Source organism: Pristis pectinata, chromosome 22 (assembly GCF_009764475.1).
Source record: "Pristis pectinata isolate sPriPec2 chromosome 22, sPriPec2.1.pri, whole genome shotgun sequence".
Lineage (NCBI taxonomy): Eukaryota > Metazoa > Chordata > Chondrichthyes > Rhinopristiformes > Pristidae > Pristis > Pristis pectinata.
This window is the reverse complement of record NC_067426.1, coordinates 9,788,652-9,816,248: the sequence shown is the minus strand read 5'-3', so window position 1 is coordinate 9,816,248 and position 27,597 is coordinate 9,788,652. Positions and strand designations below refer to the sequence as shown.

Genomic DNA, 27,597 nt, shown 5'->3' with positions numbered 1-27,597 from the left:
TGGACTATGAGAAAGATGCAAAGAGACTTCAGGGAGATGTAACCAGATTAAATGAATGAGCAACAACATGGCAGATGGAAGATAAAAAGTAAGTGGTCATCCACTTAGGAAAAAAAGCAATACACTTTTAAATAGAGAGACTGAAAGGTGATGGTATTCAGAGTGATCTGGGTATCCCGGTACACAAATCACTGAAAGTTAACACAGGAACAGCAACAGTTAGGAAAGCATATTGGTCTTAACTGCAAGAGGATATGAGTAGAAGAGTAGAGATATGCTGCTCCAATTATATTAAGATCTGTTGAGATTACATCTGAAATATTCTATACAGGTCTTGTCTCCCTACCAAAGGAAGGATGTACAATTTGTAATAGAGAGAGGGCACTAAAGGTTCACCAGATTAATTCCTTGAAATGCTGGTTTGTCATACGAGGAGATATTCAGCAAACAAAACCTGTATTATCTAGAGTTTAGAAAAATTAGAAATGATCTCTTTTGAACTGACAAAGTTACAGTTACCAGGCTTAAGAGGTACATTGCAGAGTTGATGCTTACCCAGCTGGGGTATCTAGAGGGGTAGTCTCAGAATGAGGAGACAACCATTCTGAACAGAGATGGTAAGAATTTTCTTCATCCAGAGAGTTAAGAATCTTCAGAACTTTCTTCCCAAGAGGGCTGTGGAGATTCTGTTGCTGAATACCTTCAAGGCAAAGATTGCTGGACTTTTAGATGTCATGAGAACCAAGAGAATATGGGATTAATGAAAAAATAGTGCAGTGGAAAAGATCAGCAATGATCTTATTGAACGGCAGAGCACGAGAAGCTGATTGGCTTCTTTGGCCCAAAATGTCTGTGCTGACCATGATGCCAAATGAAACTAATTCCAGCTGCCTGCACACGATCCATATCCCTCCATTCCTTTTGTGTTCATGTGTCTATCTAAAAGCCTCTTAAACATCTCTTAAACATGTTGTATCTGCTTCCACCACCACCCCTGGCAGCACATTCCAGACACCTACCACTCCCCGTGTAGAAAAACTTGCCTCGCACATCACCCTTAAACTTTTCCTCTCTCACCCTAAAGATAAAATAAGATATCTTTATTAATCACATGTACATCGAAACACACAGTGGAATGCATCTTTGTGTAGAATGTTCTGGGGGGCAGCCCACAAATGTCACCACACTTCCAGCACCAACGTAGCATGCCCACAGCTCCTAACCCATACATCTTTGGAATGTGGGAGGAAACCGGAGCACCCAGAGGAAACCCACGCAGACATGGAGAGAAAGTACAAACTCCTTACAGACAGTGGCGGGAATTGAACCCAGGTTGCTAGCGCTGTAATAGCATTACGCTAACCGCTACACTACCGTGCCACTACATGCACATCCTCTAGTATTTGACATTTCTACCTGGGGATAAAGATTCTAACTGACTACCCCGTCTATGCTGCTCATAATTTTATAAACTTCTATCAGGTTACCCACCTCCCCCCCCCCCCCCCAGCTTCCAATGCTCCAGAGAAAACAATCCAAGCCTGTCCAACTGGTAACTTCTTTCCTTTTATTGAAAAAAGAAGTTCTTTAAAAATCTACCATTTTATCACCTACCCAAATTTTCCTTACTTGGTACGGTTGAAGTACAAGCAGTATATTTTGAAGAATGTGAGACATTGGACTAATTCAGCGAAGCAGCCAGCATAATCAAGGACCCCACCCACCCAGGTCATTCTCTCTTCTCTCCTCTTCCATCAAGTAGAAGATACATGAGCCTGAGGGCACATACCACCAGGCTCAAGGAAAGCTTCTATCCCACTGTGATAAGACTATTGAACGGTTCCCTTATACGATGAGATGGACTATGATCTCACAATCTACCTTGTAGTGACCTTGCACCTTATTGCACTGCATTTCCTCTGTAGCTGTGACACTTTCCTCTGTACTGTTATTGTTTTTACCTGTACTGCCTCAATGCACTCTGTACTAACCCAATGTAACTACACTGTGTAATGAATTGACCTGTAGGATCGGTGTGCAAGACAAGTTTTTCACTGCACCTCGGTACAAGTGACAATAATAAACCAATACCAATACCAACAGGTAAACACGGAAAAGGCTGCCTACCAAAGTGGTTGCCAGGGACGTATAGTTATAGTGTTTTTGCATAGCCTTGAGAATCACTTCCATCTTCTCAGCGCTTTACTATTGGAAACTGTGGCTCCATCAGAACCGCCCTGTCGGTGCAGTCAACATGAGGGAAATTGTTGTAATCTTCAGACCCCTAAAGTCTCCAAAAACTGAAATGCAGCTGTTTTTTTTCTCCTTCAAATCCAGTAACCACTGCAGGGATCTGCAGCAGTAAAAATAAACTGCTGGAAGATCTCAGCAGATCAAGCAGCGTCTGTGGAGAAGTGAGGGGTTTGTAGGCCAATCCTCTCCACTGCTCAGTCAATGAATGGAGGGGAGGAGAATGACTACATTTCCCAGCAGGCAATGCGGGGCGATCTGCACGCATGCGTGGGAAAGACCTGCGTCGCCCGCCATCCCAGCGCTCATTACCCAGAATCCAGAGCGCGGCGCGGCTCTCCGCTCTCGATGTGATTCAAATGCAGGCGATTCAGCTCAAACCCGTGTTCGAGTGCCCGACATGGTGAGTCCGCCGCGCTGCTGTTCCAGGTTGGGGGGTGGGGAGCAGTGCTGGTGCACAGGGTATCAAGGCCCTGGCGGCGATTGCGGCTGAGGTCGAGCGTGTGGCCTGTTGCGCTAGGCCGCGGTGTGGCTTCTCGGTAGCGATGGGCGAGGCAGCAGCCTCTGCCCCTGTCTGCCCGGCTCCGTCTTATGCACAGCCCCCCACCCATCCCTCCTCCCCCCCCCTCCCTCCCTCCCTCCCCCTCCTCCCCCCCTCCCTCCCCCCCTCCTCCCCCCCCCCTCCCTCCCCCCCCCTCCCCCCCCTCCTCCCCCCCCTCCCCCCCCCCCTCCCCCCCCTCCCTCCCCCCCCCCCCTCCCTCCCCCCCCCCCTCCCTCCCCCCCCCTCCCCCCCCTCCCCCCCCTCCCTCCCCCCCCTCCTCCCCCCCCTCCCCCCCCCCTCCCCCCCCCCTCTCCCCCCTCCCCCCTCCTCCCCCCCCCTCCCCCCTCCCCCCCCCTCCTCCCCTCCTCCCCCCCTCCCCCCCCATCCCCCCCCCTCCTCCTCCCCCCCCCTCCCCCCCTCCCCCCCCTCCCCCCCTCCCCCCCCTCCTCCCCCCCCCTCCCTCCTCCCCCCCCTCCCCTCCTCCCCCCCCCTCCCCCCCTCCCCCCCCCGCTCTGTCTTATCTCCAGCCTCCTCCCCCCCACATCAACTCCCAACACTCTCAAACACATCGTTCTTGTCAAGTTCCCCACACCTGGAACCCACCCTCGCCCCCATCCTTCCCGCAACCCCACTCACAGCCCAGCCAATCCCTACCCCATTCTGCCCCCCAACTCCTCACCCACCCCTTCTCTGCACTCTGCCTGCCATGTGTCCTCTCCCTCTCCCTTGCCCTGGTCATGCTAGACTTTAAAGCAGACGATTGATTGTTTAACAGATTGCCAACATGGATTCCCTGGTTGCCTGCAAGCCTGTGATTTTTTTTGGGGGGGGGACAGGGGGAATAACATGTTGGCATGCTGAGTGCAGGTGAAACAACTTGCCCCTGAGATTTGAAGGAATAGTGGACAGGTGTAATTGTGTGGTTTTGAATCCATATTGCATCAGTTAGGTTGTTTGAGGCAGTGTAAGTAACTGGCAAAGGAAGAAAGTTTCCTTAGTGGCTGCAGGACTCAATATGAAGTTAATGCTGGAAACGTGTGGCAAGACATTTATAAGCTTAAAGAGGAAAGGCAGGTCAGCATTTCTGATGTAATTGTTTTGTTAGAACATTTGGATACATTTGTGAATATGCACCTTTGGGAGAAACTGGCATAAAATTTGAAAATTATTTTTGGAAATAAGTCTTTATAGTTGGGTTTATTTCATCCAATTAGATAATTGCAATATTGTAAATTGTGACTGTGTTCAAATACTCATTAAGTAATAGACTGAACAAATGTAAAAACAAAGATTGTTTATAAATTTGAATAACTGCTGCATTTATAATACTTTGGTTTGCTACTTACAAAATTGTAATAAGCAGACAATTTAATACTCTTTACAAAAAGTGACGTTTTTCATATTCCATATGAATCAGCTCACCAATTCTCTGCCAGCTCTCAGAGCAGCCACATTCTCCCACTTACTTTCCTGTAATCTTTTCTCTCTCACATGCCCTTTAATACCCTTCCCCCAACCTACCCCACCCTAATTCTCCCACCTGCCATCTACACTAGGAAGATTCACAGTAATCAATTAACCTACCCACAAACTTGCCTTTGGGATGTGCAAGAAAACCAAAGCATCTGAGGCAATTCCATGGTATCACAAGCAGTGTGCAAACTCCACACATACAGCACTAGAAGTCAGTATTGAATCTGGGTCACTGGAGCTGTGAGACAACTACACTACCTGTACCTCCATTGTGCCTTCTGTACAACAAAGGCCAATTTAAGATGTGTTTTATATGCTCACTGCACTGAACTGTTTACTCATTGTTACTGATCAGCATCAGAGCCAAAGAAACAAGTCTGTTAATTAATCTCAAATAAATGTGAATATATTAATGGATGGTATAGGAAAAATCAGTTCTTTGTGTAATATTTGTTTTCTTAGCTGTCCCCTAAATGTCGGAGGCAAAAATTTTGTGATATTTAAGAAGTTGTGCATGTAATGAAAATTCCAGATGTATTTATTGGACTTAGCAGATTGCATAGATTGTTTCTAAATTTTCTTCTCAGTACTAAAGTACACAACAAACATTAGGGCACTTAGAAAAATTGAAAATAACTGAAAGAACAAGTTTGCAAATTCTGTGGTGTGGGAAAATTCTGTTCCGGTTTGGTCCCAGAGTTGATTCCAAGACCATAAGACATAGGAGGTTATTCTGCATTATTAGATTGCATTATTCTGTATATTCTGTATATTCTGCATGATGCTGCCTGGAATGCGGAGCATGCCTTATGAAAGCAGGTTGAGGAAACTCGGCCTTTTCTCCTTGGAGAGACGGAGGATGAGGGGGGACCTGAGAGGTGTATAAGATGATGAGAGGCATTGATAGGGTAGATAGTCAGAGGCTTTATCCCAGGGCTGAAATGTTTGCCACGAGAGGACATAGGTTTAAGGTGCTGCGGAGTAGATATAGAGGAGATGTCAGGGGTAAGTTTTTTTATTCAGTGGTGAGTGCGTGGAATGGGCTGCTGGAAACAGCGGTGGAGGCTGATACGATGGGGTCTTTCAAGAGACTGATAGGTACATGGAGCTGAGTAAAATAGAGGGCTGTGGGTAAGCTTAGTAATTTCTAGGGTAGGGACATGTTCGGTACAGCTTTGTGGGCCGAAGGGCCTGAATTGTGCTGTAGTTTTTCTATGTTTCTATAAGACTGCATTATTTTTTAAATCACTGGGAGATCATACTTTCTACTATATTCCTCAAAACAATTCAAGTGAGATTATTTTGATCTTAAAACAAATGTAAATATGAAGTTTTTGCTAAAAACATTTTGCTTATATTTCTAGTGACTGAATTATAGATCAGGTTTTTACAACTAGGGTTAACAGGTGAAAAGTTGTGGCATTTGTTGAATTTGCACAGTCGTGTTGTGGAATTGACAACATTGTTTGATCTATGTCAAACTGAATTCTGAACCTGCCTATTATTTTACTGCAGTTGGTCCTGACTATTTTGACAAGATTGTGATGGATGTTAAGATTTTCAATTCAAATTTAACTGTATTTTTCTCCTGGAGTTCTTAATAAATTCTGGAACCATTTTGGAAACAAGTGTTTAATGACACAAATTTAAATGACATGCAAATAGTAAATAGGAGCAGGGTGTTCCAAAGAGATTATGATACATTATGTGCGTGGACAAGTGGCAGGTCAAATTTGGTGCAAGATCACCTGTTTCTGTACCCAGAGAAAGCAGACTTGGTTGTAATTTTTGCATGTGACATGCTGTAGCTGCCATAACAGAACATAAATTGTTTCTAGGGAATTGAAAGAGATTTCTAATTGACCTCCACCATTACCTAATTGATATATTATGAAAGATACTTAACAGGGGTGTAGGTTTAAAAAATACAATGTCCCTTAGCTATTTCAATTACATCATTATTTTCCAAGTACAGTAAAACTCTGATAATACAGCATGCTTCATACTTTGTGACAGACCACCAGGTTTTTACTGACCATTGGATATTATTCCAACTAATAATCCAACACACTTCAGGTTCACTTTTTTTCCAAAGATCTTACAGTATTATAAACTTTTCAGTGAACCCTGGTGGGTTTCAGAGAAGCACAAGAACCAGAGTCCCAGTAGATTTCAGGGTAATGCATGAAACATCACCTATGAGCCAGATGCAGAACCAAATAGTCAGCTAGCACATTATTGGAATTTTACTGCAGTCTGTGTCAAAAAGTGCTGAAGGCACTTAACTATCCAATAACTTTGCTGTCCAACTCAGATGGAGCAGCCCATAGTTAGTTGCATTGGTAGCTATACATTTCCTGCAATGGCTTCTCTTGCCCCAATACTTAACATGAAAAGTTTTTGAAGAACTTTTCAACAGCCTGCTCTGCTTCCTCATCTTTGTGGTCCTCTTCAGCCATGTCTTCCAAAAACATAGCATCTGCATTAGTGTGAAGGTGCAAAGCAGCAATACTTCTCTAAAGCCAAGCACTGCCTCAGTGTGCATAGCCAATCTTAGATTAACTACAAATTTTGCCAGTTAAGTATTGAAAAGGTTCGGGCCAATTTCCTTGCCCCCGCTGTAAACTCTTCAGTTCTTCTATGTTCTCTCTACTGTCCCGAAACAAGTCAATCAGAACGCAGCCATCCTATGTTTCCAAAACCATATCCTTTCCATTGCAGAGCCCGGCTGCTCCACCCACATGTCAAACTCTCCCCTACCTCAAAATAATGTGCAGTGTTAACAACTTTCCAAATCAAGGCCTCATTTGCAAATCCTACTCCAGTAGCTTCAGCCAGCATACAATTTGTGTTTAAAGTATACTTTCATCAGTTGTTAGATTCTCTAGGATGTCCTAAGATTGTGGAAGTTGCAATATAAATGCAAATCTTTCTAGTTATCCCCCCTACTTTTTTTAAATTACCTGTTGTCTCCTCTGCATCAGGCCATCTGCTGGTGAATGCTCTCCTGCCAGCCTCTAGTTCTTTCCTCCAGGAACTTCAGCTTGTCCTTAATTGCACTGCAGTAATCTCTGTTGCACCCACATTACATGTGCTGATTTTGTGTGCGTGTGTGTTGGGGATGATGTTAGTCAGTATCACAAATCTTTATCCATGTGTTTAAATTTCTTAATGGTTTTGCCCTTCCCTATCTCCATAACCATTTTCAGTTCTCCAAGAATTAGCATTCCTCCAACTCTCGCCTCCTGTGCGTCCCCCATTCTCTTCAACTCACCATCGGTCATCTATACCCTAAATTTCCAAATTTCTTCCATCTTCTTTTCAATCTCCCAAAAAAATCACCCTGCTGAACTTTGCCTCTTTGACCCAAGTTTTTTAGTCACTCCACTGCATTAGCTGATTATGCATCTAAAGGAATATTTTTGTTAATTTTGCCTTCCTCATTTTTTTTTGTTTTTTATCTTTTGTTATCTTTTGAACTGGTTTTAATTTTTGACCTCTTTTTTTGTTGTGGTCTTAATTTCACTCTAACCACTGTCCACCTTTAGAAAGCTCTTTCCTACTTTCTGTGGCTGAGCTGTCATTGTGAAAGGCTTCAGTCCTTGTAGTGAAGGATATGCCCATATTAATATGAAGCTTGAGGTTTTTCCACCATAATTATTTTTGAGAGCAACACATTATGTTTATCCAACTCCATATAATCAGATAATGAAATTTAATGGAAAACAAAAAAAAATGCAGATCTGGAAATCTGAAATGAAAACAGGAATTGCTGGGGGTACTCAGCATGTCGGGCAGAAGCTGTGGACAGAGAAACGGTTCACATTTCATGTCAGTAACTCACCATTAGAACAGATGAAAGGTTATTAATCTGAAACATTAATTCTGTTTCTCTCTCCAGAGATGTAGTTAAATGATTGGTCACAGTGGCTGGTAAGAAAATTTAGAATGGAGCTCAACAGCTTGTTATGTTGGATATAATTCACAATTTTCTAATTTACCCATATAATTGTCAACAGTACTTCATCTTACTCACTGAGGCTTAAATGCTCTCTCCAGAAACAAAAGGTTGTAATGAGAGAATGAATCTGTAATTATGGTGCTGCAGTTTATGTGGATACAAGGTGAAATTTTCATAGGTTTACCATGGCGTTCCTTAAAATTCTAGTACAGGACTGGTCTTGTTAAGCAAAGTCTGAGTAAATCAATATCTCTGGTAACAAGTTGTCTGTTCACGAATATATATTTTGTATGTGGTAAGGCTGTCATTTTTAATTAGTTATGAGGTTATATTTCTTGTAATTCTTGATTTAAGTATGATTTGGACAGAACACATTTATAATATTGGAATTGCTTTGAGTTTGAAACAACCATATAGATCACTGAATGGAATTATATTCATCTGCACTGAGGTTGATTAAGGTGATGGCACACCAAGGTTATTTATAACCCCATCTGATCTAATGATTTTATGATGTCAAATTCTTCACGGATTGCATTTGCAAAAGAAGTTTCAAAATGAATGGATGTGCAAGACTTAATGTTTTAAAGGTAATTGAATTTGTAGCTGTTGGAATGTGAAATTGCTCATTTTAACCTTTGCAGGTGAAGATACTGACAACAGCTAACAGCTTGCATCCTAAGAAGGAACTTAATTCTCATTGTGTTGAAATGTGAAATTATTGGCTTTGAGTCTGACGCTGGCTTCTAGTCCTACTCTTATTAGGTTTTCCCTCAGAGTCAGGTATGACTTGCTGTCAGTATGGTTTTAAGGTGATTGAGTCCTTGCAGGATCCATAGAGCATCCCACAGAAAGGATGGGAAAACTTGGCAGGTGAGTGGGTTGACTGGGTTCTACCACACTGCTTGCATTTGGGCTCCATGTATCTGTGCTGGAGAGACTCGATCCTCAATGCTTTATTGGTCTTGGGCCAAGGACTCCTGTGATATTAAACCTTTAAGAGAAGGCTTTGAGGACATCTTTGAAACATTTTCTCTTGCCTTTTGGAAATCACTAGCCCCAGTGGAGTTCAGAGTGGACTGCTTGTTTGGGAGTCTGATGGTAGGCATTTGGCTAGTACTGTCAGCCCATTAAAACTAAGTGTAATCAATGTGTTGATGTGGGGATATTAGCTTGGGAGAGAATACTGACAGTAGTTTGTCTATCCAGCCAGTGATTTAGATTTTTTGGAGACAGTGTTCATTGTACTTGTCTTTTTGAGGTACCTACTGTAAATTGCTGATGCCTCTGAAGCATATGGTTTTTGACATCGCAACTGCTGGGATGGGGATTGTTGGGGATGGGAGGTCAGGTTTTTGGAATTGCCTTTGCTAATGGGAGGGCATACCAGGACATCCACTTTAAATGGTAGGACCCTAGGAATGTTGATGAACAAAGGGACCTTGGGGTACAAGTACATACATCCCTGAAGGTGGCAGCACAGGTGGAGAAGAAGGCATATGGAATGCTTGCCTTAATCGGGCATAGCATAGAACATAAGAGCTGAGGTGACATGTTACAACTTTATAAAACATAGGCGAGGCCTCACCTGGAGTATTGTGTGCAGCTTTGGTTGCCATGCTACAGGTAGGATGTGATGGCACCAGAGAAGGTGCAGAGGAGATTCTCCAAGATGTTGCTTAGATTGGAGCACTTTGATTATTAGGAGAGACTTGATAGGCTGGGTTTGTTTTCCCTGGCATGGAGGAGGCTGAAGGGTGATCCAATAGAGAGATATAAAATTGAAGGGTTATAACAGAACATGGAACAGTACAGCACAGGAACAGGCCCACAATGTTGGTGTCAGCCATCATCTGAACTAATCCTATCTGCCTATATCCCTCCATTCCTTGCCTGTTGATGTGCCTAACTGAATGCCTCTTAAACATTGCTACTGTATGTGCTTCCACCACTTCCCCTGGCAATGCATTCCCGTCATCTGTCACTCTTTGTGTGTGTGATTTTTTTTATATAAATATATATAAAGCTCTCTAGTATTTGAGATTTCCACCTGGGGGGTGGGGGGTGCTTTTACTAAGGCAAGAGATCATAGCTTTAAGTTAAAAAGGTAGCTTTAGAGGGGATATGAGGGCAAATTTTTTCACACTGGGTGGTAGCAGTCTGGAATGCACTGCCTGAAGAGTTGGTGGAGGCAGATACTCGGGACACTTGAGAAGCATCCAGAGGAGTACTTGAATTTCTTAAGTAAGTACTTGAAGAGGCATAGAAGGCTATGAACCTAACGTGGAAAAATGAGGATAGCATAGATAGGCACAATGGGTGGCATGGATTTAGTGGGCTGTAGGACCGGTGTATGTGCTGAAATAGTCTGAGTCATTCTTCTGACAGAGGTTGAAGCACAATTCTTTCCTAACACAGACAAATTCAAGGCAACATTTTGATCCAGGTATTGACATCTGTTAGACTGTGTCATGGTCTAAGAAAGGTTTCAACAGGATACCTGTAGCATTTGCACATTCAAACACTGAAGAGAGTGCAAAAGAGATTCACCAAGATGTTGCCTGAATTGGCCGTATGAAGAGATTGGATGGGCTGGGCCTGTTAACCCTGGATTGAAGGAGGCTGAAGGTGACCTGATTGAGGTATATAAAATTATAAGAAGTGTAAATAGAGTAGATCGACTCTTTTTCCCATGATAGGGGTATTAAAAACGAGGGCCTAGATTTAAGATGAGGAAGGAGTTTTAAAGGGGATCTGAGCGGAAAGATTTATCTTACTCAGTGCCAGAGGAGATGGTGCAATCAAATACAGTCACTGTTTAAAATGATTTAGACAGGCACTTGAATAGGCAAGGTATAGAAGGATACAGACCATATGTAGGCAAATGGGATTAGTCTAGATGGGAATAAAAGTTGGCATGGATGTAGTAGGCAGAAGGGCCCATTTTTGTGCTGTACAACTCTATGACTCTACAATAGGAAGCACTGATTGCGTAATCCGTTTTTCATTTCCATTGATCAGACCCCAAAAAAGTGGTAACAGAAACTGCCACAGGAAAATCAATATTGAAGGACAAAAGCATGGCAGGGCTTTAGTAATGTGATTGAAACCTAACATTAATTGCTGTTATGGATGTAACAGAAGCTATTCACCTCAGGCATATCAATTTAAAACAGCAGAATGTTTTACCAGCAGCACAGGTATACATACTCTCAGCATTCAAGTCTTAAGTTACACTAAGTCAATGCCTCATCACCATACTGGCAATTCCCAACCTACTGTGAGTGCAGCATCCATAATACCTGATCTGCCCTGAGGTCCACCATAATTGGCATCTGAGAGGAGATTGTTTCTGTAGCAGAAAACAGCAAGACTGGCCTGATGGGAATGACCAGGAGCTAATCAAAATGCAGGGCATTCGTGGACTAGAAACAATATGACAATGCAAGGGAGAATAAATAAATCTGAAGGCCAGTGACAGCCAAGAAACACATGACCTAAAGAATATGCGGATGGAAATAGTACCGGAGATCTGACAATCTTGACATACATGGATTCTTCAGTGCCACCAAGACCTTCTACGTCCCAAGCACCCAATGTCCCATTCCATTAAAAGCCAAGAACAAGAATGCATCAAGGACAGTGAGGGCACCAGTGCCCACTCAGAAGTACCTCAAAGACCTTGACCAAGGACTGCAGTTGTTCGCAACTTCATTTCACAGCTTTGACCTTGCCACGGTCCAACAAGATGTTGAAAAATCCAACAATTGGCTATAAAATGAGGAATTGGGAAAAGCACACAATTCCTTCTAAAATATGAAAACTGAAATACTTATGATGTGCATTTGTGACCTTCTCATGCTTATCTGAGAAGAAGAGAGCATCCCAGGGGACGTCAGACATTGTAACTGTGACAGTCTTCAAGAAGGGAACCATGTTGGCTTGTACTGTGATTGGTCTCCTTCCTTTCTCGTGGGGAAAGACACTACAAGAATTCTTGACTATCTCCTCCGGAGTTGCAATGTGGATTCCATCCATCGAAAGGCGTGTGAATGTGATAAATCCAAGAAGAGTGCATGGAGCAGAATCAGCCACAAATGCTACCTTTTGGTATCCCAAAACCCTTCAATTCTGGAAAAAAAAATGGGAAACAGGCGGTCAGGCAACATCTTTAGAAAAATATTAATATTTCAGGTCAGAGACCCTTCATCAGAACTCTAATTTCTTGAATTGTCAAAGATTCCTCAAATTTAATATATCACCATCCTCCATTTGCTCCACAATGACATGCAAGCTGTGATCCTCAGTGGATTACCAAATACCTAATCTTAACTCTGATTGGAGTAAGGAAAGCTGTGACTTTGCATCAATTTTCATCTCATTTCCCTTGCTGCAATACAAACCTTGCCTCCTATGATCTTCTTATTGGACTGGAACTAATCTACCAAGTATGCCTACCTTCCACATTTTGCCACAAGTGACCACACGTTAAACGCAATTCATTGGCTGTTAAACAATTTGGGTTTTCATGTAATTGTGAAGGTTGATCTCTCGATATGGGTTTTAAGTGGAATAAATTTTGATTAATGCTACAAAGGATGCAAGAACTACCATAGTTTAAAGGTTTGAAAGCTCTAGTTTGTATCAAGGAAACAAAATAGCTTAAGTTTGTAGTTCAGATTTGGCATCAACAGCATTGGCTAATTCTGCTACATGATGAGTTCAATGCCTTTGTTCACAGTTTTTATACAGTAGTGACCCTTTAAATTGAACTGAGTGTCAATTTTTGCCTCTTTTGAGGTTGTGCCTGCAATCATGAAAAGTTGTTTTTGAATTTGAAGATTCTATAGATTTTGGACAAACTGTTGTAACCTAACATCTTGTTTTAAATTTCAGGGGAGGGAAGCCTCCGCCGGGACTTCATTTGGATGTTGTGAAAGGAGACAAGCTTGTGGAGGTGAACGTTGTTTAATTTCCTGTTGATTATTTTTTTATATAATTCCTTAACACAAATACCATAGCAATTGTATTGGTGATGGTGACTGAAGAGAATGTCGCCTGGAATGTTGAATCCATTTTATTTGTGCCTGGTTTGAATTGTAATTTGAAGCTCTATGTTCAACTGTAGAATATTTAGAAATATTTGAAGAACTTGGATGAAGGTCTGATCAGGTAAAAATTGCCGATTTAAATCACCACGTTTGGTGTTCATTGTAAACTAATATCGACAATGCACTGGAAATTTAAAATCCTCCTTGATTTATGATGTTGTGCACCTCCACATATTCTCCATTGTTTTTAGCCTTTTGTAATGCTTTCCTCCTTTCATCCCACCCTTTGGTTATCTAGACTCCACACTTTGAAGTTCACACCCTAAGTGTCCTGTTGGTATCTCTACTTCCAAAGTGTCCTTAAGTACTACCTTAAAACGCATCTTTATCTTGGGTTAGCTCTGCTAATAACTCAGTCTCTACCTTATGCATCTGTTTTTTTTTAATGACCATTCTGTGAAACATTTGAGTTATCCTTTTAAAGAGGGCCACTTCATGAGCAGTGGAAATTGTTAAGGGTCATTTGCTCATTTTTACCTGTTTCAGGAAATGTTTTTGTGCTTGTCTGGATCTCTTAAGAAAATTCTGTATTAAAAATGACAATGCACCAGATACTAACCTGGCTATCAATGTCACAGCTCTGATTTATACCTGAGACAATCCATGATTGTTGGGTCCAAGTGGTGCTAAATCAAAGTAAGCCTGGAGAATATTAGCTCAGCGTACAGAGAAACACTATGAGTTATAACTCAGAGGCACATTTATTTTTAAAAAAAGACTGTAGTTTGTTATTTCAAGTTATTTGTTCAGAATTACTGGAGTGGAACATTTTAAGAATGTCCTGTGTTTTTATTTTGGAACAGCTCAAACTTTTGAAAATAAAAATTGGTTATAGTCAACATGGACCTTGATAAATATAGGAACCAGTGGTTTAGTTTCTTAAATTTCATTTAAGAGAGAAAAAGCAAATTGTAGAAAAGTATTTGAGTCATTCAGTATAGAAAGAGTATTAGAAGGGGAGATCAAATTTAGCGAAGAGGAGGGAAAAAGTACAAGTGTGAAAAACTTAAACATAAAATGCAGGACTCTATTTTCAATGCAATAACGCAAATCCAGCAATTTCTTGATCATCGAGGAATTCATGAGATTTGTTTTCATGAACTGCAATCCATTGAGTTTAAGTTTATTTTATTAAACACCAATTTATTTTAAACCCACTAGTTTTCAAAAGCTTGTGCAAAATTGTTATTCTCCCAGCAAATGTCATACCACTGTCAGAAACCTGAAATTAGAAGATGTATTGTGTTCCAAGGGTTAACGTGATAACATTGTAATAAAACGCTGATGACTAGCTGGCTATTTCATAGGGAATCACCGGCCAGCTGCAGTGCCATTGTCAGCATGTTTTGAACATACATATTTGTACAATACAGCATGGAAATTCAGAACTCAGGGAGGTCAGATGATGGCACATGTGACATCTCACACTAGCCTAGACTCTGCAATTCAGTGGTGATTCAGTATGTACTGAGCTGAGGGATCAGATGCACGTTCCATCTGGCCTCTTGGCTTTGCACCAGTCATAGCTTGTGCATCATTCATCTGAATTGGATTGCTGACCTTCACTAAAAGGTGAGTAATTTGATTTTGTGCTTTGTTTTGATTAATATTGGTATTTCTAATTTACATGAATGAAAGGCCTTCTGACTCTACAGGCTATCAGGCCCTCAGAGGTCTGCAGACAGGACCATGGTTTCCTCCATCTACAGCCTAGTTGCTGCTTGTGGCCTGCTGCGCCTTGCTGAACAGCCATGGCATTGAGGCCAGCTGGATGTTGGAAGCTGTGCATCTGCTGAAAGTACCTGAAACTGTCAGGGTTCCAGGAGACGTGAAGATGAGTTGTGGGTCAGGTCTAGCACAAGCTAGCCTGCTAATTTTTAAAACCTTTTTGTCTTTTAAAACCTTTTAACACCAATATTCTCATTTGGAATCTGAACAAATAGTGAACTAATTTTACCATTTCTTACTGTAATCTTGTTTTAGTGAGCAGAGCTGGGTGAGTTATATTTTAAAGAAAACAGTCGAATATCACAAATTTTAACATGCATTGTTACTTTTCCTGCAGAAACTCATCATTGATGAGAAAAAATACTACCTCTTTGGAAGGAACCCTGACATATGTGATTTTACTATTGACCACCAGTCATGTTCAAGAATCCACGCTGCATTAGTCTATCACAAACATTTAAAGAGAGTTTTCATCATAGATCTGAATAGTAGTAAGTGTTACTATATTCAGAAGTATTTTATGGAACATGTTTGTAGTGTTGACCTTTAAAGAACTCTAGAATTTACAGTTTAGGGGCTATATTAAGTTACAGCATAAAGATGAATTTGAGTAATGTACATTCTTAGATCATGTAGATTAAGTTTTGAAAATGGAGTAATCCAACATCTACTGTGCTAGCTTTTGTCTTATGTTTGAAAAGTCGGAACAATGGTTGTCCCCCAGTAATCATGTGACAATGTCAGTGATATCTGCAGTTGTAGCCTCTTGTATAAAGTTGGATCATCCAATACAAAGCTCCCTCAATGCTATATAGCCCTAGGGCAATGAGGTTATGTATAGCATCAATCCACTTGTAAATGTCAAGTAATTAACTGAGGGACTATAAGAATCATAAGACCTAGAGTCATAGAGCACTACAGCACAGTAACGGGCTCTTCGGCCCATCTAGTCCATGCCAGCCTGGTTTTCTGCCTAGTCCCATCTACCTGCACCTGGACCATAGTCCTCCATACCTCTCATTCATGCACCTATCCAAACTTCTCTTGCATGTTGCAATTGAATCCACATCTGCCACTTCCGCTGGCAGCTCATTCCACACTCTCAATGCCATCTTGAGTGAAGTAGATCCCCCTCAGATTCCCTTTAAATATTTCACCTCATTCACAGACAAAATTTACAGGATCATGAAGAAGGAACAGAGACATCGTACTAATTGAATGAGTCTCTGAAAATCTCTGTAAAAGAATGATAAGCCACATAGCCACCTCCAATGATGTCTAAAGCTATTATTAAAACTTCTAGATTGCAATAGATTTTTCAAATCTGACGCCTTGACTCTGGCAAGATGACCTGTTATCAAAACGTGGTTTTGTAATAATAGTTTTGAACCTTGATTCATAAGGAACAAGATTAGATTTTGTGCTTATGGAATAACTTTACAAGAAATACTTCCATTAAGTGCTGCCCACAAATAGTTCAGATGAATGGTGGAGCAAAGGATAATGTTTTGAATACTCAATTTTGTTTTGTTTACTATTTTGAAAACAATATATCTAGTGTATTTTTTTTTGCCCACCACATGGGGTCCTATAAATTGTCCTGTTAATGTCTCCCTTCAAGTTTTAAAGGTATGAAAGAGTTTCAGGAACTTGCAATACCAGAGCCAGAATCTTTGCAGCTTCAAATTGGGTGCTATTTGGACTCAGTCTTTGCTGTTTCTCAACAGCAATGAAATCTAGCAATATTAATGGAATAAATTGTTCTACTTTTGCAGAAAAATGTATCCTAGTATATAAATGCAATGTTCTTATTCTCCTGAAACTATATTTGTTCAGATAACATAAACAGCCTTATCCATTGCATTACTTGTACTCCCTAAAGAGTTATTTTCTGAACAGTCTTCTGCATTTCAGAGGAGTAGGATTGGAACATTTAGCAATCTGTATGAGATTGGATTGATGTTTCTGATGTGAATGAATGCAAATTATTGAATTCATTCAAAAAGTTTTTATCTTTTTGAAACCAGCGTTTACTGGGATAGAATGAGTTGTGTCATCATTCTCTCTTACCCTTTTCCATCACTTCTTCCCTACCTAATAACAAAAAATACACTGCAGATTATTTTGCATTAAATTAGTTTGGCATTTGACTAATCAAATTTATTTCTGCACCAAGAACTTAATAGGTTTGCATATGTACTTCATTTTGCAGCTCACGGTACATACCTGGGGCGCCTTCGTTTAGAGCCCCACAAACCACAGCAAGTTCCCATAGACTCCACACTGTCATTTGGAGCCTCAACACGAGCTTACACACTACGTGAAAAACCACAGACAATACCCTCCGCAGTAAAGGGTGATGAAAATGCTGTGGAAGATGATGAACTGAAGGGTTTGTTGGGTTTGCCTGAAGAAGAAACGGAACTTGATGTGAGTCCCGATTCTAAATGTTTCCTTTTCTGCTGAGCAGTAGTGATTAGTTAAAGCAAGTAAATCAATTTTTAAATCCAAGTAATGGCAACAATGGATTCTTGTTGAATTGGGTGCAAAATGATGTAATCGTATGTATGGTAGGTGACCATGACTTAACATAGAGCATTACGTCACCTTATTATGTTAATATCATGAAGACCTACAACTTCTTAAGCAACCATTTCAAACTATAGCAAAATGACATGTAATTGTCAAAATTTCATCGATTCATCTCCCTGATATAATTTTTTTAAAATTAATGTTGGCTTATCCATTGCATTACTGCACTCCCTGAAGAGTTATGTTCTGAACAATCTTCTGCATTTCAGAGGAGTAGGATTGGAACATATTTAGCAATCTGTATGAGATTGGATTGATGTTTCTGTCAGTTTAATTTATTAGCTATGCAAATTTGAAGATAGCATTTCCAAATTAGAATTTATGTTTCTGAAAATTTTTCTTTAATTAGAATCTGACAGAATTTAATACCGCTCATAACAAAAGAATATCAACACTGACAATTGAAGAGGGGAATTTGGAAATACAGAGACCAAAACGTAAAAGAAAGAGCTACAGGGTGTCGTTCAGTGATGATGAAGAGATAATAAATCCAGGTATTCCCATCTTTAACTTTCTGCATTTTTATCACTTGAAATAACGTGCAAGTTGAGAATTTGACATACAAAATGCACAGCTTGGACTGTCATATAAACTGTGGACTTGAGGATTAGCTCCAGTTTGACATTGTTGTGAAGGTGTATCCGAATGCCTACCCTGGACTAATGAAATGCTCTATTAGCTGTATTGTCTCGGAGACCTTGGTATCTTCAGCAAGACATGGGAAGCAGTTTGATGCTTTTATGCTTAGAAATTTAAATTTGAGAGCTAGTACTTAGAATATGCAGCACAAAAAGCATTCAGCTTGCATTGTTATTGTCAAGTTCGTTTTGTCCCACCCTACTTGTTCACCTAACCTTATCAATACATTTCTTTCTAAATCACGTTATCTTTCTTCCTTTCAATACATATATATACTATGCACCTTGATTGCTCCTTGTGGTAGTTTGTTTCACATTCTAATCAGTCTGGGTCAAGAAGTTCTGAATTTATTAGTGATTCTCTCATTATGGCCCCTAGATCTGGACTCTCCCAACTTCATTTTTTGCACCTACCCTCTGAAAAAGATTTTTATTGGATTAGCTCTCAAGCTTCACTTGCCCAGAGAAAAGAGCAGCAGTCTATTTCCTGCTTTTCCTCTCTGTTCTTTCATCATTCATGTAAAATTTTTTTAACTTCCTCCTTTGACTCTACACCTTTTTTTTATTATATATGATAACCAGAAGTTATGTACAATGCAATGTGGTATAACCTATAGTTCTAAGTACTTCTCTGCTTTTCAGTTCTACATCTCTAGAAAAAAAATTGTTTGCTTGTTTTTGCAATGTAGTTGTATTAACCAGTGCCTCTATTTGTATGTGGTCTCCTTATTTTTCTTACCAAAATACATTGCCATTCTCATTCAACAAGTTTAATAACTATATGGTTTTGTATTTTGTTTCACATCTTGAGTATTAGCTATAGGTGTCAATTGCAAATGTTTCAATTGCATTTTTGACTCCTAGGTCTAAATGGTTTGTTACTCTGGCCTGGCTCTCTCAGTGCACATAGTTGATATCCCTTACTGCACACGTTTGTCAGGGATATTAACTAGAAGTAGCATTTTGTGAAATGTGAATTTGTCCATACAATATCAAATTATTAAACTGCTAATAATCAACTTCAACGTTTTAATACAAATTTGATGTAGGGAAAGTTGTAACGTTATAAGCTATTGATTCTTGATGCACATTAACATGAATACAAGCTAGTCTTACAATGATATGGTTGTTTCTGAACAAGCAAATTGACCTGAATTTTGTGGTCAGTTCATATTAATAGTTCTTGCCACTGAGCTAAAAGTAAGTTGCCCACCATGATCGTTCAGTCTCTGGAATGGCTTCCTCCTTTGCCCTGTCATTTGCTTGTCATATTCTAGCTCAGAGATCTCTGATACCCAGCAATAATGATTCATCAAGATGGCTGAGTAGCCAATTGCATTGAAGAATTCTCACAGACTGTAAACCGGACTGGGTGAGGAAGCACAAGTTTAAACTAATATTTGAAATATTTTACAGACTCAAATACAGAAATTGAAATAGTGGTACAAAAATTATGCTTTGAAATATTTGAGGTAATTTCAATGTGCAAAGTAAGTTTTGAAGAGTTTTCAAAGCAGTAAATTTCACTGCATACTATTAAAACTTGTGCGGTTCTTGTGCAACAAAATATTTTCAGGGTATATTGCAATTAATATTTAGCTCCTAAATGTAAAACTTTTATTTGATCAATGACTTTCCTCAATTTGCAATAGAGAAAGCTGCAAAACAACACAGTTTTTGAAGGAAGGCTGAACCACTAACAGCAAAATTGCATTTCATGCCAAAATTCAAATGAATGGTAATTCCAGATTTGCTATCTGTTTCATGCTAAAATGACAACTAATACTCAATTTTGCTTTCATTAAAACAGCAAGAATTGGGTCACTGTTATCTGAAAATTGTCTTGCATGAAGCAACGTGTGGAAAGAGGGGGGAGTAAAATGTGACATCATTGAGGGATCAAAACCTAAATAACATAGAAATTTGGCTCAGTGGTTGAACTTTTACCTTTGGCACAAGTTTTTATTTCAAGCTCCTCAACCAAGGATCGCACTCACAGTTTAGGGTGATACCTCAGTGCCACCCTGAGGAAGTTTGTTTTTTTTTGGGTGAAAATGTTAAACTGAAGCTGTGTCTGCTTGTGTGGATTAGATATACAAGCATATTTGAAAAGAGGCAGGGATTTTTCCATTATGGTCTACTTTTGTCCTGGATCAAACACCATCAAAGCAGTGCTAATCTGTCATTCTCAATGCTTTTCTGGACAAACTGACTAGCATTTTTGTGACTAAAGTGAATACAACAGGAAATTGTAAAACCCCTTTGAAGTGAGCTGAGCTTGTGCAAGTTTTTTCTTCATGTCTTGAACTAAAAATTTCTTTCTTTTACCTCATCCTTTTTGCAGAGGATGTTGATCCTTCAGTTGGTCGCTTCAGAAATATGGTTCAAACAGCTGTGGTTCCACTCAAGGTAAATAAGCCAATGCCGGTTTTTTAAATTTGTTAGGCAGCAGAATGTTTAACTTCAGTTTTTAATGAATGTGTTGTTTCAGATCAGTAATGATGTTGAGCTTACTGATCAACATGTATCAAATTTACTTCAAAATGTTATACACCTAACTTCTCATAGCTATAATTGTGCTATTTTTATTGTAACTATTTTTAGTTTGTATAATTAACTAGAATCATAAAATACTTTGGTATTTTTGGGAGACCCATAAATACAACACTCAAGTATCATGTAGTTCCTTGAGGTACTAAATGTTACTGTTATTAAACCAGCTGCTCTTCAAGTAACACCATCACAAAGTTGATGCTTTTTCTTATTCGCATTATTGCCACACAACTAATTATTTTACCACAGCTGCTAGCCTTCCTATGTCACTATTTCTTCGGTGCTGTGAAGAAATCCTTTTGAAGTTAACCACAGAAGGAATATTGCTTCCAAAGGTTAATTGTGTTTTCTTTTGAAAATTATAGAAAAAGAAGACAGAAAGCCCCAGTTCACTGGGTCTGGAAGATGGAGTTGCTAGGCGTATGCAGAATTTCCCATTCAATGCCAGTTTATATGGTGGCCTCCCTCCAACTAGTGGTGATTCTGCATCTCAGCTACACGGCAATACAATGGGAACCGCTATGATAGGAGGACTGCCAATGCCATTCCCAAATCCTGCTCCTGAAGTAGACTTGGCACCGGCAGTGGTACCAGCAACTGTGACTATAAACCCTGTTTCCAACCCAGGCGTATTCAATGCAGAATCTGTTAATGAACCGAAGAAAAAGAAATATGCCAAGGAAGCTTGGCCTGGCAAGAAGCCTACTCCATCGCTGCTTATTTGATCATCTGTTCTTTTTTTTTATATATAAAAAGAAATAAAGTCACCTAGGATTCAAGGACCAAGAGGGGCTTTCTTTTAATTCTGTTAATATGCCTAAAATTTTTATGAGCTTTGTACAGATGTTTGTACAGTTGTGTAATAGGTTCAGCCTTTCCAACATATACTGTTAATGCTTTTTACTTCTAACCTATATTTCAGTGTAAATTACATTTGCTGTTGCCACTTTGTTAGACTAAAGTCACATAAACTATTTTTCTGCTATGTGTGCTTTGTTTCCATGTCTAGAATAGGATGATAGTTGAGGGGTTTCAGTTTTTTAATTTGTGTTCTAAGTTTAGTAAAAGAAAAGTGGACGAAGAATGTTACCTGTATACACTGCATAACTGGGGCATTGATTAATATATTCAAACTAAAATTCTTGTGGCTAATGGGACTGCTAGCGGAAAACCTGCAACACTTGGATAGCAAATTGACACTACATAGGTAGATGACAATTTGCAAGATGTTACACCACATCACATTGCTTTCCCTTTTTATGATTTACTCTGGTTGGTTACTTAGTACTTCATAACTTACACTATTCCAGCCTTGCCCGTTTTAATCATGTGTGATTATGTTTGAGAGTGATGTTTGCTAGTTGCAGAATATGATAGACATTTAATTTCTGGAACGTCATTATTCAAACTACTTTAAAGAAAAATTCTTTCTAAAGACAGGTAATGTTTTATGGGCTTTATTGTCTGTTTTTGTAAAGTGGGGCCATCGTGGACACTTGTGTTTATTCTGAAATGATCAGTCATGAAATTAAAACTACTCAATTTTTTTGAAGAAATTCCTCTGCAAAAATTACCTACATTGGTGTGTGCTGAATATGTATTATTACCCACAGCTCTTTATATTTTAAATGCCTAAATTGTCACCAATGTGCCTTTTGAGTTGAGAGATATTGGATTAATTTTGGGGCATTTTCTTCAGTGATTTATTTGTGGCTGAGATATATGCTTATTTTTTTCCATTTTTAAAATTAACTTCTATAGGTCAAGTGGTTTAAAAGAAAATCGAGGTATGTAACACTGAGAAATTGATCTAGGCTAACACTCCTGTGGAAAATGATGTGCTGTTGGGGATCCAGTCTTTCAAATGAAGCATTAAACCAAGACGTGGCTCCTTGGGTAAATGTAAAAGATCCCTCTGCATTATTCCAAGAAGGGCTTGCTTGCTATTTCTATCACCTCGGCAGGATTTATCCCTTAAACATGATCTAGTCATTTAATTCATTGCAATTTGATGCTTACTATCTGCAAATTGTGCAATAGCAAATGCAGAAGCCAATGGTGACTTTGCTTCAGATTTGTACCATTGAATGTAAATAACTTTAAGTTGAGTTGGTTATCCATGCTACATAAATGCAAATTTCTTTACAAACTTTAGTATTAATAAATTTATTAAAAAAGAAGTGCAAAACTATCAAGTCAGCTGGTTGAGTTAAATGATCAGTCATTTTCTGAAGATTTGTTGTATTCAAAACAAAGCCAGGATTGCTAAGCCAAATGTTTCAAATTAATTTTCATTTTCAGTAATCTTCAACTCTGACCATCGCTTTGGAAATTAATCATTGCAGATAAGAGACTGCAGCTGCTATAAACTGACTACAAAAAAGCCAGAGCTATGAACTAGATTTGTCAACATTAGTAGGGAAAAAGATGTGTCAATGTAAACGATGGATCTCTGAAAACCTGATTTTGTGTATTGTCAACCAATTCATTTTCTAAATTACTTTGATCTAATTATGACATGCTTAGTCTGCTTGAAATTCACTTGGGAACTCGTGAGTCATTGAGTAGTTCATTCCTAATATTTAAAACATTGATTTAGAAAAAGCAATTTATCTTTCAGCTGTGGAATTTTATGAGCTGTGACAAGATGCCTTGAAGCCTTGAAAGGTAGACTAGTTCTCTTTTGAAAAAAGAAATATGCTAGTTTGAGGCACGTAATGGGATAAGTAGTCCTTGCCCAGCATTCAGTTTTCAAAATGGTATTTTGTGGGAAACAATCATTTATACTTGATTTTCAACCATACTTTTATTAAAAGATAGATGCTGCATTATGAGAAGTAAGGGGGAAAATGTAAACAATTAGTAACCTGTTGAAGAACCAAAATATACATATGGGATAGGTAACGATATGAATTTCTGAAATTCTGTAATGTAGGGCCAATTATATTTTGGAATAGTTCTGAAGATGCAGTTTGGTTTTATTTCTACCTGCCTTTTTGCCCTGTGTCGCATCCAGTGTTTGGAATTCAGATTGCTGTTTGTTTCAATTATGTTCCTAGTGAATGCACCTAATGTATGGAAATGGCTAGTGCATTGTTCTTGTAGTTGTCTGCAATTCATTTAAAGTACAGTGGGAGGGTAAGGCATTGCTAGCTGAAGATGAAGGACTGAGAAAAACATTGTTGTGCGACTTTGCTTTTTCTCTGAAGGATGTGCATTTGCTGGCATTATCTGCAATGTACATCACTACAAGAACCCAAGGAAGTAGGCACAGGAGTAGGCCACCTGGCCTCTCAAGCCTGCCCTGCCATTCAATATGATCATGGCTGATCTACCCCAGGCCTCAATTCCTCTGTGCTATCAAATCCCTGATATTACAAAAATGGATTTATCTCCACTTTAAATACTTCTAATGATCTAACCTCTGCCACTGAGATACTTTATGGTTCAGTACCAGATGATTTTTATGCCAATCTTTTTCAGCTCCTCTGAATTTAGTAGGTGTGATGTTTTGAGAAGAAGCCTCATGACTTTTGTCAAATGTTGCAAGTTTGCATTAATTGTAGCAGGAGAATGCCTAGCACATTAAATATAAAATCTAGGAATAGAATGTGGAGGAAGCAGAAACAGAAATGCTGGAAGAACTCAGCCAGTCAAGCAACATTTGTGGAAAAAGAAACCAGTTAACATTATGGGTCAAACTTCCTTCCTCAGACCTGGAGGATAAGTGGAGGGTTTATGTTTTCCATGGAATGTGGAGGTATTAAAGCCAAATAAAACCAAATGATTGACATACTACATACTTAACCTATATTGGTACCTGATTATTTTTACTGTGACCAAATAAAGTGTGCATTTTTGACAAAGCTGTAAAAGGACATGTTATGTCAATTTTTGCAAATGACTTGTACAATCTTCAAGACTTTGGTTGGATGTAGATGCTTTTAAAAATTATTCTTGATGTGATAGCCATAATTATTGATAGCTAATGGATTTTTTTGTATGATCATTTGAAAGGACACAAGGATACATGCCCTCCCCAAGTTGCGTCAGGGTTCTGTTCCTGTGAACAGTTTGTAACCTGGACAGTTTGCAAGTTGGAAATGCGAACACAGAGTTCCCAGGCGGCAGAAGATGTTTGCAGCCCCGCAGCAGCAGCTGATAAATCCATCCCGTCAGGTGTCCCAAACACTCGTTCGTAGGAACAGGCTGTACATAAATCAGATATCCGTAACCTGGGGAGGACCTGTATATTGAGGCAATACCCTTTTCTCGGCAGGCTTGTTTACAGCAAAGTCTTTACATTTGTGAGAATGAGTTATGTTTTATGTAGTAGTTATTTGTATTGGTTTGAGTTATCAGCTAGAATTTGTGTGGTACTTTGCACAATAGATATCGTTCTGGGCATTATCATCTGAATTAGCTGTCAGCTATTTCCAAAGTAAGTTTACACTGACAAACTTTACATTTAAAAACTTCCAAAATTGTGATGGTATAAAATTAATCACACATTACTTATTTGTCGTCCTATAGTGCTGTTGTAATTTAATAAGTAATTGCAGTTTACTAATGACCAAAAGTGCTCTCTCCCTGCTCTCACTCCCACAAGAAAGATCACAGTGCAATTGATCAATGTCTACCTTGTGTGAGTAAAAAGTACTGCAGCAGGTGTTTTGTGATAAGAGTTTCAAATTTGGTTCAATAAGTTTATAAATTACTTATCTGACTAGTAATTTATGATATAACTTCAAGCATTTTGGTTTTTTTGAATTCATCAATTTTATAATGAGCAAGTTGGTAGTGGCACTGCAATTAAATTAGCAATATTCATTAATGAGATGTTTGGACTAACAATCCAGAGACTTCAGTTCAAATTCCACTTTCTGCCTCTTGAGGACTGATAACCTTTTGCAACATGGTCCCATAGAAATGGCCCCTTTCAGGACTTCAACATCAGCCTGATCTGTTATGATAGAGAAGTATTCATGCTTAGTTAACATACCACTGATAGTGCCCCTGAGAGGACCATGATCCATCTTGCAAAAGTCAAAAATTTTTAGAATCATAGCAAATATATGATTCAGAGGAAGCCATTCAGCCCATTATATCTGTGCTGGTTTAAAAGAGCTACCCTGCCTAATCCCACCTTCCAGCAACTGGACTGTAGCTCTTTAGATAAAGATTCTTCAGATGCACTACTTTCTAATATGAAGATTTATGCCTCTCTCCAGTTGTGAATTACAGACCTCCATCTGGGTGAAAAACATTTTCTTTAAATCCCCTCTAACCCTTCCACTGATTACTTGAAATCTATGCTCCTTCGTTTTTTTTACTTTCTGCTAAGGGAAATGTCTTTTTATTGTCTATGGCCCAAATAGATTTATTACCTCCATTTAAATCTCCCCTCCCTCTACTCAGTTTCAAAGAAAACACAGTGAGCTTATCTAATATTTCCATGTAGCTAAACTTTGAGTTCTGGAAATGCCCTTGTAAACCTGGACCCCACTTCCATTATAGTCGCATTTTTCTGTAGGTGGTGATCAGAATGAAAAAAAAACACGATGCTGAAGGAACTCAGCAGGCCAGGCAGCATCTACAAAGAAAAACAGTCAAATGTTTCGGGTCAGGGCCCTTCAGGACTGAAGATAGGAAAAGGGGAAGCTCAATATATAGGAGGGAAGAACAGAGCAATGATAGGAGGAAAAAAGAGGGGAGGCAGGGTGGGCACAAGATGGTGGTAGGTAGATGCAGGTAAGGGAGAGTGATAGGTGTGGGGGAGGAGGGGAGAGCAGATCCACTGGGGATGGGTCAAAGGTAAGGAGGCAGGTGCCCCATGAGGGGAGGGGAGGAAAAGAGTCAGGCTAGGAAAGAAAAGAAGAGGCATGGTGGCGGGGGATTTGGTTTACTTAAGGTGGGAGAATTCTATGTTCCTACCATTAGGCCTTAAAGTCCCAAGATAAAATGAGGTGCTGTTCCTCCAGTTTGCATTTAGACTTCTGGCAGTGGAGGCTGAGGACTGACATGTCTGTGATACTGTGGGAGGGGGAGTTGAAGTGATTGGCAACGGGGAGATGCAGGTCACGATTATGGACAGAGCATAGGTGTTCTACAAAACGGTCACCACGTCTGCATTTGGTCTCGCCAATGTAGAGGAGGCCACACTTGGCGTACTGAATGCAGTAGATGATATTAAGGGAGGTGCAGGTGAATCTGTCTCACCTGAAAGGTCTGTTTGGCTCCCTGGATGGAGGTGGTGTAGGAGCAGGTGTTACACCTATGGCAGGGGCAGTGGAAAGTCCCTGGGGTGGGAGCAGGAGATGTGAACCAGGGAATCGCGGAGCAAGCAGTCCCTGTGAAAGGCAGAAAGGGGTGGGGAGGGGAAGATGTGCTTGGTGGTGGGGTCCCATTGGAGATGGAGGAAGTGGCAGAGAATGATGTGTTGGATACATAGGCTGGTGGGATGAAATGTGAGGACAAGGGGAATCCTATCCCTGTTGGGTCCTGGAGGGGTGGGGGTGAGAGCAGAGTTGCAGGAAATGGCAGAGATGTGGGTGCAAGGTCTCCCAACCACTGTAGGGGGGAAGCTATAGTTAGTTTAAAAAAAAGCATCTCAGATGTCCTGGAGTGGAAAGCCTCATGATGGGAGCAGATGAGGTGGAGAAATTAAGAGAAAGGGATAGCGTCCTTGCCAGAGACAGGGTGGGAGGAGCTGTAATCAAGGTAGCTGTGGCTGTCAGTGGGTTTGTAGAA

General features: G+C 39.9%; 1 protein-coding gene and 1 non-coding gene across 2 annotated transcripts; both read left to right on the top strand.

The window, feature by feature from the left end:
- Window positions 1-2,560: 2,560 nt before the first annotated feature.
- On the top strand, window positions 2,561-24,702 carry ppp1r8a (protein phosphatase 1, regulatory subunit 8a). Its single transcript, XM_052036302.1, has 7 exons — window positions 2,561-2,653; window positions 13,122-13,182; window positions 15,402-15,555; window positions 17,277-17,494; window positions 18,006-18,150; window positions 20,639-20,703; window positions 21,213-24,702. The coding sequence occupies exons 1-7, from the start codon at window positions 2,610-2,612 to the stop codon at window positions 21,570-21,572; spliced, it is 1,047 nt and encodes a 348-aa protein (XP_051892262.1). The 5' UTR covers window positions 2,561-2,609; the 3' UTR covers window positions 21,573-24,702.
- On the top strand, window positions 13,879-14,039 carry LOC127581916 (small Cajal body-specific RNA 1). Its single transcript, XR_007958041.1, has one exon. It is a non-coding gene; the product is annotated as a small Cajal body-specific RNA 1 (non-coding RNA).
- Window positions 24,703-27,597: the final 2,895 nt, after the last annotated feature.